At 37.4% G+C, this 19,627-nt stretch overlaps 1 protein-coding gene across 17 annotated transcripts; it reads left to right on the top strand.

Moving 5' to 3' along the window:
• The first annotated feature begins 809 nt into the window (after positions 1-809).
• On the top strand, positions 810-8,510 carry LOC114300148 (synaptonemal complex protein 1). 17 transcript variants are annotated; one of them, XM_082909038.1, is made up of 11 exons: positions 1,013-1,525; positions 3,883-4,063; positions 4,201-4,264; positions 4,386-4,404; positions 4,531-4,595; positions 4,680-4,695; positions 4,807-4,897; positions 6,741-6,785; positions 7,245-7,327; positions 7,502-7,600; positions 8,248-8,510. In XM_082909038.1, the coding sequence occupies exons 8-11, from the start codon at positions 6,763-6,765 to the stop codon at positions 8,409-8,411; spliced, it is 369 nt and encodes a 122-aa protein (XP_082765164.1). In that variant the 5' UTR covers positions 1,013-1,525; positions 3,883-4,063; positions 4,201-4,264; positions 4,386-4,404; positions 4,531-4,595; positions 4,680-4,695; positions 4,807-4,897; positions 6,741-6,762; the 3' UTR covers positions 8,412-8,510. The 17 variants fall into 17 exon arrangements, 15 of the variants coding, with proteins under 15 accessions (XP_082765166.1, XP_082765167.1, XP_082765165.1 ...); XM_082909035.1 differs by having other exon boundaries at positions 4,386-4,430; XM_082909041.1 differs by having other exon boundaries at positions 1,011-1,525; positions 4,201-4,404; positions 4,827-4,897.
• The last annotated feature ends 11,117 nt before the right edge of the window (positions 8,511-19,627 follow it).

Here is a 19,627-nt window from a genome sequence, read left to right as displayed (position 1 = left end):
CCCTTCAGATGAAGCCTCGCCGAAGATCCACAGTAGCAAGTTACTAAACGAATTCATGATCCCAACTTTGTTCACATTTTTTTTCTGACTTTGTTCACATAGAATTGAAATTTCTCTAGCTCTATTCATAGAGAATTCCTCTGACTTTGTTCACAAATTTCTCTGTGTTTGTTCACATAAATCAATTATAGCAGATATGAAAGAAAATTGTTTTAAATCAATTTTAAACCAAATTTCTCTGTTGATGCATTTTGTTTTTGCTTTCATATCTGCTATAATGCTTTATAAATCTTACTAGTGCTCTGCTTCTAGATATTTGTCCTCCGAGAGTAGTGATATTTGTCGACGGAGGAGTCTTGATCGGAGGACTAGTGATCGGAGGAACAACAATGAGGACTAGTGCTTTGCTTCATATAAATCTTGCTGTATAAAGCACTATCAGGAATCTTCATGTAAATCGATGATCTTCATCAGCAAAGCTTTATAAATGTTGCTTATGCGAATTCCTTCGTCGTAGTCAATGCTAATGAAGCTCTGAACAATGTTGCGAATGAAGAGTAAAGAGAGAGGAGTTGTTTGGTGCAAGAAAAGATAGGAGAGAGAATGAGAGAGTGTGTTATATATATGAGTGTGAATGAGGGACCTTAGATTACAAAAAAAAAAAATTATTGCGGACCTCTCCCATTACTAAAAGTTAGAGAGGGATGTTAGATCAAATTTTCCTATAAAAAAATCTATGAATACAAAAAATAAAAAAATAAATGTTTTTTTTTATATATTATTATATTTGGTGTAATTTTATTTTTTTTAATGAGATTTATACTTCTAAATGTATCTAGATTTATACTTTTACCCCTACTTCTACCAAATAAAAAAAATAATAATTTTTTTCAGTAAAATAAAAATGAAACAAATAAATTTTCAACCTTAGTAACCTAAACATAAAATAAAATAAAATAAAAATCGTTAACTACAAAAAAAAAAAAATAAAATACAAAAAAAAATTCTTTTTGTTTTCCTGCGCACGAATTCCCCCCCCCCCCTCTTGTTTGTCACCATCTCAAATCCCCAATCCCTAACCTAACACTTCCTCTCACTCTCCTCTCTCTTTTATCTCTTCCGCCTCCTACGTCGTCGCCTCTGGTATCGCCACCGGCAACCACCGCTGCCGCCGCCGCCACACCTCCTCCCTCACCGCCCTCTCTCTCTTCTCCTATTCTCTTCACCAGTCATCTACTTCGTCTTCTCCACTCTCGTCGTCGGATCCAAAACCCTGACCTTACCTTCGATCTTCTCCAATCCCTCCACAAGCCATATGTTCAAATCCAGACCCTACACTCCCTTCAACTATTTCAGAACCTTTGTCTACAAAGGACTATCTTCGGACTCGTCAGAACGACGATCTCAAACGGGATGATTGTGATGAGAAAGACCAGGTGGCGAGGCACATTAACGCATCAGAAACGAAATCAGAAGATGGACAGTTCATCTTTGCCCTAAATTTTCTCTCCATTTTTGCTCAAATGTAAGTATGATATAGTCGTCCTCAATGTGAGTTTCTTGGGTTACTGGTTCTAGTCTTAACTGTGCACTTTATGTGTTTGTTTAATTGACTGAATAGTGTGTTTGTTGGAATTACAAAATAAATTTGTCATGTAGTGGTTTAAATGCATTATAATATATATTTAGCAAGAAATGCCTACTTAAAATTAATTATCCAATGCATTGCATGAGTCCAACACTAGTTTTTAAGAGACTGCAAATTGTTTTGTTGATAAAATCTTTTGGCGTGTTCCATAGATTTGTGATCAAATTAGGAGAAAAAGAACATCTTTACACGTTTGTTTTGCATTTCTTAGTTGACCACCATGTGCAGCAGCACAATAATATTTGAGCATAGTCGAAGATACTAGAACCTCTCCATATGCAGCAGCATAATAATTTTGAGCATAGTACAATGAATTTGAGAAGCATATACTACAAGCCACATTATCTACCGACCTACCTTCCTAAAAAAAACATTGTTTATTTTAATTGTTGTTAAAATTATTATAATTTTATTTGGTATGGTGATTGTTTTGTTGGAAAGAACATGCCTATGAGTTCTGCTCACATGGAACCCAACTTGCCTTTTTCTCCAGTTTTTGAGGCCTACGGGATTTCATACTAATTATGTGATACAAAGAATACTCCAAGCTTTGAAAATATGAATACGAAAAGGAAAAAAAAAAAAGTCATTTGCATGGAACTTAAAAACTATAGAAAAGTAATAAATAATAATAATCATAGAAAACACAAACAAAGAAAAAAAAAAAAACTTGGGTTTTGGTTAAAGGCAAGAGAGGCTTTTGGAACATATTATCGAATTTAACTTGAATTGAATTGGATGCACATGGCTGATATTAGATAATGATATCCCTAACATTTCCACCCCAGTAATTACAAGGCCCCCTTTTCGCTCCTCCTCTCTATTCCTTTTGTAATTTTCATTATCTATATAATTTTGAGTTCAAAATGGAACAGTTTGTTAACATCATTTGGTCATAATCGTTCCCATCTGCTAGCCATTCAGATTTTAATTTCAATTTCTTCAAATTGTTTTGTTGATAAAATCTTTTGGTGTGTTCCACAGATTTGTGATCAAATTAGGGGAAAAAGAACATCTTTACAAGTTTGTTTTGCATTTCTTAGTTGACCACCATGTGCAGCAGCACAATAATATTTGAGCATAGTCGAAGATACTATAACCTCTCCATATGCAGCAACATAACAATTTTTAGCATAGTACAATGAATTTGAGAAGCACATACTGCAGGCCACATTATCTGCGGACCTACCTTCATAAAAAAAACATTGTTTATTTTAATTGTTGTTAAAATTATTATAATTTTATTTAGTAAGGTGATTGTCTTGTTGGAAAGAACATGCCTATGAGTTCTGCTCACATGGAACCCAACTTGCCTTTTCAAAAAAAACTTGGGTTTTGGTTAAAGTCAAGAGAGGCTTTTGGAACATATTATTGAATTTAACGTGAATTGAATTGGATGCACATGGCTGATATTAGATAATGATATCCCTAACATTTCCACCCCAGTAATTACAAGGCTCCCTTTTCGCTCCTCCTCTCTATTTCTTTTGTAATTTTAATTATCTATATAATTTTGAGTTCAAAATGGAACAGTTTTTTAACATCATTTGGTGATAATCGTTCCCATCTGCTAGCCATTCAGATATTAATTTCAATTTCTTCCTTCGTGTATGAACAATTTATTCAAGTACTTGTAGTTGTGAATATGCATGACACATAAACCTCCAACAATTTAAAGTTATATGATTTACATTCACCCACAAATTCATAGTTTTCTGACTACCATTACTTTTAATGAAATTCCTTACAATTACTTTTGCATCTTTGGACCATTAGTAACAACTTTTCCCTATGGATCGTTTAATGCTACCATCTTATCTATATCCATAGAACTAAATCATCTTAGTTACCCTGGTGTCCTTTGATTTAAGTTTTTTTCCCATCTAATTTAACTTGCAAAATTTTTGGGAAGATTGCAAATAAGGAGTATTGACATTTTTGCTAGTTTATATTATACAAAAGTGAGGTTTTAACAATAAAGGTTGAGCTCTAAAGCGTTAACTAAATTTCTTAATAAAGGTTGAGCAACTAAATCATTTTTTCTTAATTCTTAACTAAAAAATTTATCTTATCCCTTTGTGTCCATGGTCATGTGGGAGCTTCTTGGAATTAATTCGTTCTATTGTTAGACAAGTGTTTGGCTTGGAGAATTGAAGTAGGTTAGGATTGGCCAAACATAGATGCATCAGTTGCATTGGTGTTTTATGGGTCTTTCTCATTTGTTTAAAATATAGGGAGGGTTAAGTTAAAGACAAAGAGATTAGAGAGCACTAGCAATCAACAAGTGACCTATTTGAGAAGAAGGAATGGAATCTTGAAGAAAGCTAAAGAATTATTCATATTATGTGACATTGACATTGCCCTTCTCATGTTTTCTCCAATTGGAAAGCCAACATTATTCCGTAGAGAGCGCAGGTATTTTGAAGTCTCCAATTGTGCCTATATAAAATTGTTTGTGAAATTTGATGTATGGCATGAAAAATTAAACAAAATTCACTTGGATTTATGTGCATCATTTATCATTTCTTGAAGTCATGTGTTTTTTTGTTCAGCAACATTGAAGAGGTTATTACAAAATCCGCTCAACTGACACCACAAGAAAGGACAAAAAGCTCAGTACAGATATGCTTTAAATCTATGAGGATGAAGAGTTGTTTTTCTTTTCTTTTTTTTTTTGGGTTAAATTTGAACTGCATTTGTCACAATGTCACTAAATTATTTTTATTTGAATGACCAGGAAGTTGGAGAGCCTTGAAGTAAGATTAATACTGCCCGTTCTCTAGTAAACCAATTCATTCTTTCTTTCTCTGTTTTCATTAAATATGAAATGATAAACGTATCATATTCATTCAAGCCTTTTGGTGTTCTATTTGAGAATATAGGCACCGAAGAAAACCTTTAAGAAGTTAGACCATGATGTAAATATACAAGACTTTTTGGGTTCAAGGTTTGTGTTTATTTTGATAAATCTTTTAAATCTTAAGGGATTAACCCTCATGAAAGAACTAATGTTTTTTTTTTCCTCTCACAGCACTCAATGAATTGAGGTTAGCCCTTTGTCACTGTTGTCACCGTAATGTTTTGAATTTGAGTTCTTATTCATTGCTAGAATCCCAATGAACTTTTTTGACATCTCTTATTTAAATTGTTATGGACAGGAATTATCCAACCAATTGAGGATGATGCGAGCTCAACTTACAGAAGCACACAAGAGGCTGAGGTGCAACTTTGAAGCTCATATTTGTTAAAGTATTACCTTCCCTCCCCCTCCCCCTTTTTCTTTTTGGTCTTGTGAATCATAAAATTTGCATGATATAGTTATGCCCCGAAAAGCCCAATCAATTAAATTTTGCAGTATAATTTTGTCTACATTGTTTTGTTCAAGGTTAAGATAAACTTAATACAATGTTTATAGATGTGGAGGCTTTGAACAATTGTCATTCTGTCTTTTACTTTTTGTAGCCGGTAAATTAGTTCAAGTCAGTCATTTCCCCATTGTGGTATAACAGTTGCAGCTTTGTTTTGTTTTATTTTAGTCACATTTCATATAGTCTGTTTCACGGTTTGTACATGTGCATAACTGTTTCTCACATTTTGTATCTGTGTGCCTTTACACTCTTACCAAAAAATTTATATAAATTGATTTATGTGTGTGACGTTTGCGTTTATATTTTTTGTAATCGCCGGATATTTCATGGATTGCTTACTGCTCCAAATTATTTCATGGATTGCATTTATATTTCTTAATATATATGATTTGGCAGAAGTTTAAAGATTGACTAAGAAAGAATAAACAACTTTAGAGTTGTTCATAATTGCTTTATGTTTTGTCTACAAAATCTGCTTAAATTTAATGTTTAGTGGTGTTTTTTGTTTACATGTATTTCTTTAGTGTTCAAAAACTTGAAAACAAGTCATGATTCTATGGTGGTTCTATCTTATTCATAGAATGCCAGTTGCATAAAATGATTTCTGGTTCATTATTAAAGGGGTAAGAAGTTTGAAGATATAAGAGTGGGGTTTCTATTTGATTACTTCTTGTGCAAAATAGATCACTTCTTATTTTTAATCTCTATAGCAAAGGTTAGCAGCCAAGTGTGAAATCTAACTTGTTTTATACGACTTTTATAAGGTCTGTTATAATTTATGGTACATAGTGTTGCGTGGTTAACATAGTCAAAAAATGCACATGCATCTAAATGCATCAAGTCGGTAACAGTAAATGCTGCAATTGATTGCTCATTGACTCAAGTCATGGAAAAAGTGTTACTTTTTCTTTTTGCAAATCCACATCATTCTATAGATCCAATTGGCACATGATGATGAGTGTGTTTGAACTCAACTCCCAGGCACATACATTTCTTTACTTTTCTCAAAGATCTAGAACCCTTTATTTGTGATCTAAGATATTGGTTTCCGATTCAAGTCACAAATTTTTTTTTTTTTTTTCATTTTATCTCCTTTTCATATCTTTTCCATTGATTTGTTGCAATTTCATCAAAATTTCATTGGAGACCTTTTTCGAAAGCTATAAATAAATTATCTTGCATGATATAGCTTCACTAATTGGTAGAGCTGGGAATTGTACCCCCAACTCCGGTGAGCTGGGCATAAGGGCCTAACACTGGGCCACCCTAGAGGCTTATTAATGATTTGTTTTGTCTATACAGTTGGTGTGAACAGCCTTTTTAAATTATTTGGTGTGAACACCCTTCTGTTTTAAATTATTCTTTTGCATTTTTTTGCATTTTTTTTGTATAGATAACGTCATTTCAATCTTCCTATTCTCCTTGTATGAGTTTCCCATTTTTTGCTGCTTCAATGCTTTCTCCTACTCCCTCATAATCTCTCCTCTTGTGTCTAGAATGAATACATAGGAATTTTTTTGCATCAATTTAGCTAACTATCCAAAGCTTCATGAAGTTTGTAACAGTACCATGTGTTGAAAACTCAGATAGAGACTTACAGGAAGTAGATTAGTGCATCATCTAATAGTAATTTTAGAACATGCAATTGTTTCTAGCACTTTTTTGTTGTTCCCATTTTGAAATTGTTTTTGGATTTGGATCATTGCTCTTATCTGTCGTTGCAGGTAAGGAAGATGGAAGAAAGGCATGGAAATCTCATACTGGACCATGTAAGTATCTTGGACCTAAAAGTTGTTAATTTGTTTTCCAGATAAAATACATTTATGCTTCCTAAAATAAGTTCATGCCACTTTCAACCTCTAATTTTAATTTTGCCCTTTAAATATTCAATTTGATTCAAATTAGTTTAATTTCAATTGGACATTTCAGCCTCTCGTATATATTTAATTCTCATCAATATATACATGCTATGTATATCTATATATATGTAATAGATGGTAGTCTGTAAATGTTATCTGATATTAAGGGTCCTCTTAACTGTTTGAAAAAAATGGCTAACTAAAAAAAAACTGTGTTGGCACAAAGAGGTTCATGATGGTAGGTATTCTTTAGTTTATTCAACTTTCCGACAACTGGCTTTATGATATTTTTCAAAGTTGTAAGTATTCTACATTTGCTTTACCAGCTGAGAAAGACAAGGAATTTTTTTAAGATAAGCTATCTTCCAGTGTAGCAGCTCTTGATAATTTGCACAACCAAATGAAGACGTTGTCTTTGAGATTTGAGTGTTCAGAGGAAGTTGTTGGAAATTGTAAGTTATCCTTATTTCATATATCATAAAAGGTTTTCAGATAATTTCCAACAATAAGAACTGTTGATGCTGCCAAACAGAAGCTTATCATAAATTTGTAAGCAAAGAACTAGGTATTTCCATTTGCTTCACTTCTTTTTAGAGTTATGAAATGTGTTTGAATTCTAAATGTAGGCAAAAGAGAGTTGAAAGAACTCAGCATTAAAAAAGAGGAGAGCGTGAAATATTTTAGAGATGAACAGTGCAACACTACCAATGTCATTGAGGAAAAAGGTAGCGGCTTCATTGACTGCTTCTGCTTATGGTTTGTTTCTGGACTGCCTACCCCATCAGGACTCAAATTACTTTGGTTCAAGACCAATTCATTGAAATAATGTATTAATGAGTAGCAAATTAAAGCTTGTATCCTAAAAAAGCTTCATGAAAACACTTTGAGGTTAACGTACCTAATGGTTCACATCTTGCCTAGAGTAAGGTGCAGCCGAGGTCCATGCCTCACGTGACCACCTTTCCTTATTTGAGAAATTAATAGATATGACCAAAATATGGGTTGTCATAATATCATTAACATTTGAAGACAATCTGAACAATTGTTGTAACAATAAGGAGTGTTGAGTGAGTTGAATCAAGCTCAGTTTCTGTTACCAGTTTGCTGTTGCTGCCACCACGCTCTTCCTATATTAGTGATAGTAGTAATATCACACATTTAACTTAATGATTTATTTAATGAATTTTAATGCATTTGGAGTTTTACATAGGCTATTCCAATTGGAAACAGAGGCATACTTCTATACTCATGTGCTTGAAGTGTTTTTTTAGTGGATTAGTGTCTAGGAGTTGTAAGTCTTATCATATGATAACAACAATTGGCTTATGATCTGAATTTTTATTAATAGACTTGCTTCTTGTTTTTCACACAGATGCTATGATCAAGCATTTGGAAGCAACTGTATCTGCTACCAGATTGGATATGGAGAGCTTAAACTCAAAGATGGAAGAGTTGCATGTTGGTTTGAAATTTAAGGAGGGGATGACATTCAAGTTGGAGAATTTCAGAAGAGATGTAGGAGACAGAAAAGAATGATCTAAAATCTGTGTAAGTGACAGTGAATGAATTGACAAAAAAAATGTAAATACCCCTCACGAAGATGGAGGACAAGGTGAGGATGAGTGTCACGACCCAAACCCGGCCCTATGGGTTTAGCACCGTAACCGGCCAGTAATCTGAGATTACCGAAGGCCTGCAGAACAGTAATACAGTAAAACAGAGTACAGGGCCTGGCGGAAGCCAATACAGTAATTAAACAATGTCCAATGAGCTGTGACAGTCTGTATGCCAAAAAGATTTTTCATGCATTCATACATAAACAGTACAGAACAGTATGCACAATATTTACATTCATTCAAACTAGGGACTCAACCCTAGATAGCGGTACAGTGAACAGTCAGTCTATACAAAACAGTGAAACAGTACGGAAGGGGGAATTCTTAAAACGCCCCTAAGCCTTAGCAGATAGGCTCGGAACCTCGCAGTGAGGCACGAAGGCTGGCTTGACAAAACTGGAGTTACCCTGACGCTCCTAGCTCCGATCTGGTGCCTGTACACCTACATATATATATGAGCAGTGAGCTAAAGCCCAGTGAATAACATAATGCGTAAAGGGGTTTAGAATGAATGTCCTTACAGTAATGAAAACAGTTCAATTCAATCAGTATTCCAGTTGTTCAGTACAGTAAACAGTCATATGTGGTACATCCATTAGCATAACAGTAACAGTAGGTCTTAAAAGACCAAACAGTAATGATGGTCATCAGTCAGTAAACAGTAGTGGCTCCACGAGGGAACCGACAGAGATCTCTGTAACAGTAACAGTACAGTAAACCGTAGGTACTAAGGATGCCACAGTATAGTTCAGAAATAAAGGACATACATTCATTCAGTAATACCAGTTCAGTAAACAGTTCAGTTCAGTATTCAAAAGATAATCAGTTGAACCTATCTTTACACAATTGTTACTCACAGAGTTCAGGCTACAGTATGCTAGAGCGTGTCTCCCCAGTCGCCAACCCTACACAGTTCACAGGTTGAACACACTAAGCTACACAGTTGGGAAATATAATAACTTAATCCCTAATGCCTCGGTGTGTTCTACGTCTATATCCTCAACAAGATGTCTTAAACTAGGCCTAAGAATGCCTAGAATGGGATGAGGATGCAAAGATGTACACTTAAAAGCATTTTCAGAAAAACAGAGTCCCGCTCGAGCTCAGGTTTACTCGCTCGAGCGGACATGCAACAAAGGTACACGCTCGAGCGTAAACTTTCCCGCTCGAGCGTACTGTGAAAGTACTGGACGGGTGAAATCACCGCTCGACGCCCGCTCGAGCTTGAGACAAGACTTCGCTCAAGCACCCAATCCTCCGCTCGAGCGGACTGTAAAACAGTGCAAGATGCTGGAAGCTCGATTTTCCCGCTCGAGCGGCACTACCCCCGCTCGAGCGGACAACTGAAATCTGGAAATCCCAGATTCGATCTCCAGGTCTAAAACCAAGCTCAAAAGCATCAAAACCAATCCTCTTGGGCCCATTTTCTGGAAAACACTTAAAAACACTATAGGATATCATGTTTCAAAGCTCAATTTTTAAGAAATCAAAGCCCAAGGGTGTTTAATTCAAACCCAATTTCAAATCATTTTCAAGAACAATCTTCAAACATGACATGCATGATCTTAAGTCGTTTTCAAAGCTTTAATGCTGTTTCAAAAGAGCTCAAACCTTCAAAGATAAGATGAACTCATGGAGTATGACCAAAAGATGGACATGCATGTGAGGTATGGTGAACTACCACCTCAAAACTTCAATATATGTACATGCATGCAACACTTAAGTTTCAATTGATGCTCTTAGGAGCCAATTCTTTTTCAAAACATGGTGAAATCATGGACTTAAACATGATTATGAACATGCATGTAACCTTTTGCCATGAAAACAACTCAAACATCTACAATACAAACATGCATGCAAAGATTGAGCTTCAATTCACCATTAATGGACCAATTCATGACTTAGCTCTACAACTAGACATGAACCATACAAGAACCAGTTCAAACACAAGAATGAGAAGATAAAATCCTTACCTAGAGCTTGTATTCAAGGTTTAGGAGTCCAATTAGGCAAATCTCCTATGATCTCTTCAAGTCTTTCAAGCCAATTCTCTAGAACAATTCTCTCTCTCTCTCTAACTCTCCTCTTGGGTCGGTTGAGTGCAAGAATGGGAGAAGAAAAGTTTGTTTTGATCAAGCACGTGGGGTGTAATAAGGCTCAAGAGGTGTGAAGTGGTGGCCACTAAGTGGCGAAACGGTAAATAAGTCAACTCTGCAATTAACTCATTATTTAATCTAATTTAATCATACCTAATCAAATTTCAGATAATTATACCATAAAATTACATTAATTATGTGGATCATAAAACATCAATCAATTCCTAATTCGGCCGCCGATATGGCCTTCAATTAGCAGTTTAAACATATAAGCATGAACAGATAATCATACGGTCAAACAGATAAAATGCAATTTAACTAACATATACTCAATCAATTCGGTTTCCAATTTCAATCAGTCAGTTCAGTACTTTAATCAGTCCAATTATCAGTCATAATCAATTCAGTTTAACGGTAATCGGTAATCAATCAGTCAGTAATCGGTAAACAGTATGAGGGTTGTTACAGTCTCCCCTCCTTAAAAAGAGTTTAGTCCTCTAAACTCGAGTTACCTTCATTCTGGAAGAAAACAGGATTCAGTGGAAACAGTTCAGGATATCTTTTGGCCATGTCATCTTCCCTTTCCCAAGTGGCATACATGCCACCATGGTTTTGCCAGTCAACTTTTACCAGCGAGATCTCTTTGTTCCTCAGTTTCTTGATTCGTCTGTTTACAATCTGTATAGGCCGTTCCTCGTAAGTGTAGTCATCACTCAACACTACGTGGGTAGGCTCTATTACATGGAAGGGATCCCGGAGATAATCTCTTAACATAGAAATGTGGAAAACATTATGCATGTGTTCCATTTCAGGAGGAAGCGCAACTTGATACGCCACCGGATTGATTTTCTCAATAATCTCATACGGTCCGACATATCTCGGCGCTAACTTGCCTTTGACTCCAAAACGAGTCTGGCCTTTCATCGGTGTCACTTTCACAAAAACGTGATCACCCACTTCATATTCTCTGTCCCGTCTTCTGACGTCTGCATAACTTTTCTGTCTACTCTGTGCAGTTTTCAGTCTTTGCTGTATCAGTTTCACTTTCTCAGTTGTTTCATAAATAATCTCGGGCCCAAGCAAAGGCCCATCTCCAACTTCTGCCCAGCAGATTGGAGATCTACATTTCCTGCCATACAATGCCTCGAAAGGCGCCATACCAACACTCGAATGGTAACTGTTGTTGTAGGCGAATTCAACTAATGGCAGATGACTTTCCCAATCTCCCTGAAAATCAAGGACACACATTCTCAGTAAATCCTCCAGAGTTTGGATAGTCCTTTCTGATTGTCCATCTGTCTGAGGATGATAGGCACTACTCAGCCTCAGTTCGGTACCCAGTGCAGTCTGTAGGCTTTGCCAAAACCTCGATGTAAACTTCGAATCCCTGTCAGAAACAATAGACACAGGCACTCCATGCAGTCTTACAATCTCATCAATATAGATAACAGCCAATTTGTCCGCATTATAAATCGTCTTGACAGGTAAGAAGTGAGCAGATTTGGTTAGTCTATCAACAATAACCCAAATTGAATCCATACCTTTTCTGGAGCGAGGCAATCCGACGATAAAATCCATCGTGATATGCTCCCATTTCCACTCTGGTATGGGTAGGGGTTGCAATAGTCCGGCAGGTCGTTGGTGTTCAGCTTTGACCTGTTGGCAATGAAGACATTTGGACACAAAGTCGGCAATTTCTTTCTTCATTCCCGGCCACCAGAAATTCTGTTTCAGATCTTGGTACATTTTCGTGTTCCCCGGATGGATAGACAATTTCGAATTGTGGCCTTCTTGCAGAACTCTTCTTTTCAGTTCAGTATCATTTGGTACACACAGTCTTTCTTGAAATTTCAGTACATTATTCTCAAATTTGAATCCCGGTCTCGGTTTAGATTCTCTTTCTTCGATGATCTTCTTCAAGAAGTCATCCAGTTGCTGTTTTTCTTTAATCTCTTCAATCAGTGCCGGTTGAGCAGAAATAGCAGCTAAGGTTCCACCTTGTTCTCTCAAAACAATTTCAATTTCAGATTTTTCAAGATCACAAAGCAACTCTTTCTGTCCTGTGAGCAAACATGCTAAGTTCCCAATCGATTTCCGGCTCAATGCATCGGCAACGGTATTGGCCTTTCCCGGATGGTACAATATCTGTAGGTCATAATCCTTGATCAGTTCTAGCCATCTCCGCTGTCTCATGTTCAGTTCTTTCTGTGTGAAGAAATATTTCAAACTCTTGTGGTCGGTGTATACTTCACATGTCACCCCGTACAGGTAGTGACGCCAGATTTTCAGTGCAAACACCACTGCAGCAAGTTCCAGGTCATGGGTCGGGTAGTTCTTTTCATGTGGTCTCAACTGTCGGGAAGCATAAGCAATAACTTTCCCATTCTGCATTAAAACACATCCCAAACCCTTATGAGAAGCATCACTAAATACAGTATAACCATCCGTACCTGAAGGTAAGGTCAAAACTGGTGCAGTCACAAGTCGAGTTTTCAACTCTTGGAATGCTGATTCCCTTTGGTCAGTCCAGTCAAATGATGTCCCCTTCTGAGTTAACTGAGTCAATGGTAGGGCAATCTTGGAGAAATCTTTGACAAATCTTCTGTAATATCCAGCCAATCCCAAAAAGCTTCGAACTTCAGTCACATTTGTTGGTCTAGGCCAGTTCACTACAGCTTCAATTTTCTGCGGATCAACAGAAATTCCATCTTTGCTAACAACATGCCCCAAAAACATAACATGATCAAGCCAAAATTCACATTTAGACAGTTTAGCATATAGTTTCTGTTCTCTTAAGGTTTGTAGGGAAAGTCTCAGATGTTGTTCGTGTTCTTCTATACTTTTGGAGTAAATCAATATGTCATCAATAAATACAACAATAAAGTCATCAAGGTATGGTTTGAAAATTCTGTTCATGAGGTCCATAAATGCAGCTGGTGCATTCGTGACTCCGAATGGCATAACTAAAAATTTGTAATGTCCATACCTCGTTCTAAAAGCAGTTTTATCAATGTCTTCCGGTTTAACCTTCAGTTGATGATATCCCGATCTAAGATCAATCTTAGAAAACACTTGTGCACCCTGTAACTGGTCAAAAAGGTCATCAATGCGCGGTAATGGGTATTTATTCTTTACAGTTACCTTATTCAGTTCACGGTAGTCAATGCACAGTCTCAGTGAGCCATCTTTCTTCTTTACAAACAAAACCGGTGCACCCCAGGGTGAAGTACTGGGCCTGATAAACTTCTTATCCAGCAGTTCCTGCAGTTGCACTTTCAATTCTTTCAGTTCAGTTGGGGCCATTCTGTAAGGAGCTTTAGAAACCGGCTGTGTTCCGGGAATCACATCAACAGTAAATTCAATCTCCCTGTCGGTCAAATCCCCTGGAAGATTATCTGGAAAAACATCTGGGAATTCTCTAACTATAGGAATATAGTTCACATCAGTCTTAACACTATCATCAGTAGACACAGTCAATACAGAACACAGATACCCTTTACACCCCTTTCTAATCAGTTTAACAGCTTTCACAGATGAAATCAGATACGGGGGAGGTACTACTCCAACCCCATTAAACACAAATTCAGGTAGACCAGGTGGACGGAAAACTACTTGTTTCGTTACACAGTCTATAGTGGCATGATATTTTTGTAACCAATCCATCCCCAATATTACATCAAAATGATCAATGTTCAATGGCAGTAAATCAATAAACAGATGCACATCCCCAACAATAATTTCACATGCGGGGTACATATAAGCACATGTCATGGATCCCCCTACGGGTGATGATACGGCTAGCAGATAGTTCATAGGTTCTAAGGGTCTATTCAATTTCCGTGAGAAAGCATGCGATACATAAGAATGTGTAGACCCCGAATCAATCAATACATATGCATTTTGTGTACAAATAGAGAGAATACCTGACACAACGGTCTCGGTATTCTGCACATCTCCCGGTACTAGTGCGAACACTCGGCCTTGCCTCACAGGCTCTTTCCCGGTAGCTCTGGGGTTAGGCTTTGGTGCTACAGTTGATGCTGCTGCGCTTGGTGCAGCTTTACTACTGGCTTGTGGAGCAGAGGGGCAGTCTTTAACCATGTGGCCCACCTTGCCACACCTGTAGCAGGCTCCAGATATTCTGTAGCAAACCCCTTTGTGCTTCTTGCCACACTCAGAACAGGGTGGTATGAAACCACTCCCTTGGCTGGGGCTAGTTGTCGACCCCGTATTCTGTTTCTTGTTGGCTGGGTTGTGCTTGCCTTTCTTGAATTTGAAACCCTGCCTTTTACCATGCCATTCAGTTGTTGGCGTTTCAGATTGTTTCACTGCTGCAATGTTCGACTCGGCCATCAATGCCCGGTCGAGAACACCCACAAAAGTCGGTAGTTTCAAAACATTTATTCGATCCAGAATTGCAACATTAAGGCCACCTTCAAATTTCCTGGCCTTCTTATACTCAGTATCCACCATATGCGGTGCATAACGGGCAAGTTCAGTAAATTTTGTTTCATATTCGGCAACCGACGTGGTGCCCTGTTTCAGTTGCTCAAATTCAGTCACTTTCCTATCCCTGACACACTGTGGGAAGTACTTTTCAAAAAAGGACTCCTTGAACTGAGCCCAAGTCATAACAGCATTTGTATCACGAATCAACATCCACCACCTTCTAGCTTCTTCTTGAAGGGTGAAGGTAGCTAACAATACCTTGTTCGCTTCCGAGCACGGAAACACTTCAAATAATTTCTCTGTTTCCAGAACCCAAGCTTCAGCTTTTAACGGTTCAAGGCCTCCCTGAAAGGATGGCGGTTTCATTTTGCTGAACTTCTGGGTCAAAGCAATTATGTCCCCATCATTCACATTCGCATTAAGTTCCGGCTGTACCGGAGGAGGAGGAGGAGGCTGTTGGTTCTGTTGTTCAAGTCTAGCAGTTATCAGTTCTATCATTCTTTCCATTCTTGCCTCAGTAGATGAGGACTCAGGTTCATTTGCATTATCCATTTCACTATAAGCAGTTATAACAGTTTTAAACATAAGCGGTCATTTGTTTACCAGTTTAACACATTAGCAGATATTCAGTCATAACATAACCACACACTTTTCAAGTTCATGAAATGCCCTAATCACTTTTCTAGGACACCCTATAGCTCATTGGGACACGTGTGTGCGGTATAACTCGTGGTTAAGTATCGCTCTGATACCACTCTGTCACGACCCAAACCCGGCCCTATGGGTTTAGCATCGTAACCGGCCAGTAATCTGAGATTACCGAAGGCCTGCAGAACAGTAATACAGTAAAACAGAGTACAGGGCCTGGCGGAAGCCAATACAGTAATTAAACAATGTCCAATGAGCTGTGACAGTCTGTATGCCAAAAAGATTTTTCATGCATTCATACATAAACAGTACAGAACAGTATGCACAATATTTACATTCATTCAAACTAGGGACTCAACCCTAGATAGCGGTACAGTGAACAGTCAGTCTATACAAAACAGTGAAACAGTACGGAAGGGGGAATTCTTAAAACGCCCCTAAGCCTTAGCAGATAGGCTCGGAACCTCGCAGTGAGGCACGAAGGCTGGCTTGACAAAACTGGAGTTACCCTGACGCTCCTAGCTCCGATCTGGTGCCTGTACACCTACATATATATATGAGCAGTGAGCTAAAGCCCAGTGAATAACATAATGCGTAAAGGGGTTTAGAATGAATGTCCTTACAGTAATGAAAACAGTTCAATTCAATCAGTATTCCAGTTGTTCAGTACAGTAAACAGTCATATGTGGTACATCCATTAGCATAACAGTAACAGTAGGTCTTAAAAGACCGAACAGTAATGATGGCCATCAGTCAGTAAACAGTAGTGGCTCCACGAGGGAACCGACAGAGATCTCTGTAACAGTAACAGTAACAGTACAGTAAACCGTAGGTACTAAGGATGCCACAGTATAGTTCAGAAATAAAGGACATACATTCATTCAGTAATACCAGTTCAGTAAACAGTTCAGTTCAGTATTCAAAAGATAATCAGTTGAACCTATCTTTACACAATTGTTACTCACAGAGTTCGGGCTACAGTATGCTAGAGCGTGTCTCCCCAGTCGCCAACCCTACACAGTTCACAGGTTGAACACACTAAGCTACACAGTTGGGAAATATAATAACTTAATCCCTAATGCCTCGGTGTGTTCTACGTCTATATCCTCAACAAGATGTCTTAAACTAGGCCTAAGAATGCCTAGAATGGGATGAGGATGCAAAGATGTACACTTAAAAGCATTTTCAGAAAAACAGAGTCCCGCTCGAGCTCAGGTTTACTCGCTCGAGCGGACATGCAACAAAGGTACACGCTCGAGCGTAAACTTTCCCGCTCGAGCGTACTGTGAAAGTACTGGACAGGTGAAATCACCGCTCGACGCCCGCTCGAGCTTGAGACAAGACTTCGCTCGAGCGCCCAATCCTCCGCTCGAGCGGACTGTAAAACAGTGCAAGATGCTGGAAGCTCGATTTTCCCGCTCGAGCGGCACTACCCCCGCTCGAGCGGACAACTGAAATCTGGAAATCCCAGATTCGATCTCCAGGTCTAAAACCAAGCTCAAAAGCATCAAAACCAATCCTCTTGGGCCCATTTTCTGGAAAACACTTAAAAACACATAGGATATCATGTTTCAAAGCTCAATTTTTAAGAAATCAAAGCCCAAGGGTGTTTAATTCAAACCCAATTTCAAATCATTTTCAAGAACAATCTTCAAACATGACATGCATGATCTTAAGTCGTTTTCAAAGCTTTAATGCTGTTTCAAAAGAGCTCAAACCTTCAAAGATAAGATGAACTCATGGAGTATGACCAAAAGATGGACATGCATGTGAGGTATGGTGAACTACCACCTCAAAACTTCAATATATGTACATGCATGCAACACTTAAGTTTCAATTGATGCTCTCAGGAGCCAATTCTTTTTCAAAACATGGTGAAATCATGGACTTAAACATGATTATGAACATGCATGTAACCTTTTGCCATGAAAACAACTCAAACATCTACAATACAAACATGCATGCAAAGATTGAGCTTCAATTCACCATTAATGGACCAATTCATGACTTAGCTCTACAACTAGACATGAACCATACAAGAACCAGTTCAAACACAAGAATGAGAAGATAAAATCCTTACCTAGAGCTTGTATTCAAGGTTTAGGAGTCCAATTAGGCAAATCTCCTATGATCTCTTCAAGTCTTTCAAGCCAATTCTCTAAAACAATTCTCTCTCTCTCTCTAACTCTCCTCTTGGGTCGGTTGAGTGCAAGAATGGGAGAAGAAAAGTTTGTTTTGATCAAGCACGTGGGGTGTAATAAGGCTCAAGAGGTGTGAAGTGGTGGCCACTAAGTGGCGAAACGGTAAATAAGTCAACTCTGCAATTAACTCATTATTTAATCTAATTTAATCATACCTAATCAAATTTCAGATAATTATACCATAAAATTACATTAATTATGTGGATCATAAAACATCAATCAATTCCTAATTCGGCCGCCGATATGGCCTTCAATTAGCAGTTTAAACATATAAGCATGAACAGATAATCATACGGTCAAACAGATAAAATGCAATTTAACTAACATATACTCAATCAATTCGGTTTCCAATTTCAATCAGTCAGTTCAGTACTTTAATCAGTCCAATTATCAGTCATAATCAATTCAGTTTAACGGTAATCGGTAATCAATCAGTCAGTAATCGGTAAACAGTATGAGGGTTGTTACAATGAGGGACACGAAGAAGAGTTGGGAAGAGATGAAGATGATGACAATGAGGGAGACGAAGAAGAGTCGGGAACAGAAGATGTTGAAGACGGAGATGAATTTTCTAAGGAGCCTTGACCTTGGCCTTTTCATTGTTTTACTATGCTTAAGACTAAATTGATAGTTGAATAGGTTATGGTATGGGTTTTATGGTTGTCCCAATTTGTTTATGAACACTTTTTGCTTACTTTTAGGAGTTTAGTATGATATGTTTTGTGTATAAAAAAAATTCTTATGGTTGGTGTTTTGGTGAATATGATCTCACCAGGTTGTTTATTGTTTAAAATATGGTAGTATATTGCCTTTTTTTTTTTTCTTCTTCTTCTAAATTTTTGAAAATTGTCAATGAGGATAAGTTGCTTGATGTTTGAAATATGATGTACTTTGCTTGATGTTTTAATGTATTGAATAGTAATTTATGAGGAGATTGTGAAAATCTAATTTAACTTCAAACCTTGTCATTATAAAAAATCTAATTTGGAAGTCCATAGCCTGACTAAACACTCAAGATTTTGGGTTTTAGTTTTTATTTGGATTATGGCCAATGGATTGGCCAATTGATTTCTATCAAGGCAGTGCATTTTCCAATAGATTTGAAAATTGATTGGGGACCCATTAGTCAATCAATTTTTGCAAAAAAAGTGATAACACCAATCAATTAGCCAATCATTTTGGAGGCCATGGCCATGACAAACAAAAAAAAAAAAAACATGCCAAAGTTTGGCATCCTTGTATAATTTGCTTCAATATTGTGTACAATCAAATCATAGTGAATCTATTAGGCACTAGGCAATGTTCCAATCTCACAATCATTTGTGCAATCAATTGTTCTATACTCTTGCAATATGGATGCATTTTATGCCGAATAGATCGGCATCCAAAATCAAATTCATAACCTTACACATCAATAATCTACACATACATTGATTACCAAAATCAAATTTACATCCACATTAGTTCTACCTGTCACACATTTTGGCAGATTTTACACATTTTTCAGACTTTACACATTTTGTTCTACCTGTCACACAGATCATCCTGAAGGAAGTCTCCAACCTGAAGGAAGCCTCCAATAGTAAGCAACCACAGCAATCAGTCCATGACCAGAAAGACGAAAGCAGCACATTAGACTACATGTTGCTCTAAATTTAAAATACAGAATACACAAATTCAGAACATATAAAATATTAAGGCCTTTTGTTTTTCTTCACCATTCAGCATCTGTTCCAGTTACA

Source organism: Camellia sinensis, chromosome 15, assembly GCF_055761805.1.
Source record: "Camellia sinensis isolate YWXY chromosome 15, ASM5576180v1, whole genome shotgun sequence".
NCBI lineage: Eukaryota > Viridiplantae > Streptophyta > Magnoliopsida > Ericales > Theaceae > Camellia > Camellia sinensis.
Note: the sequence above shows the minus strand (reverse complement) of the source record. Positions and strands in the feature narration are given on the sequence as shown.

Bases quoted from the DNA above. Each gene is read 5' to 3' on its own strand.
- LOC114300148 (XM_082909040.1), top strand. From the start codon at position 6,763: ATGGAAATCTCATACTGGACCAT. The intron at 6,786-7,244 runs GTAAGTATCTTG...GCTATCTTCCAG, and splicing joins GAAATCTCATACTGGACCAT to TGTAGCAGCTCTTGATAATT. The intron at 7,601-8,247 runs GTAGCGGCTTCA...TTTTTCACACAG, and splicing joins CAATGTCATTGAGGAAAAAG to ATGCTATGATCAAGCATTTG.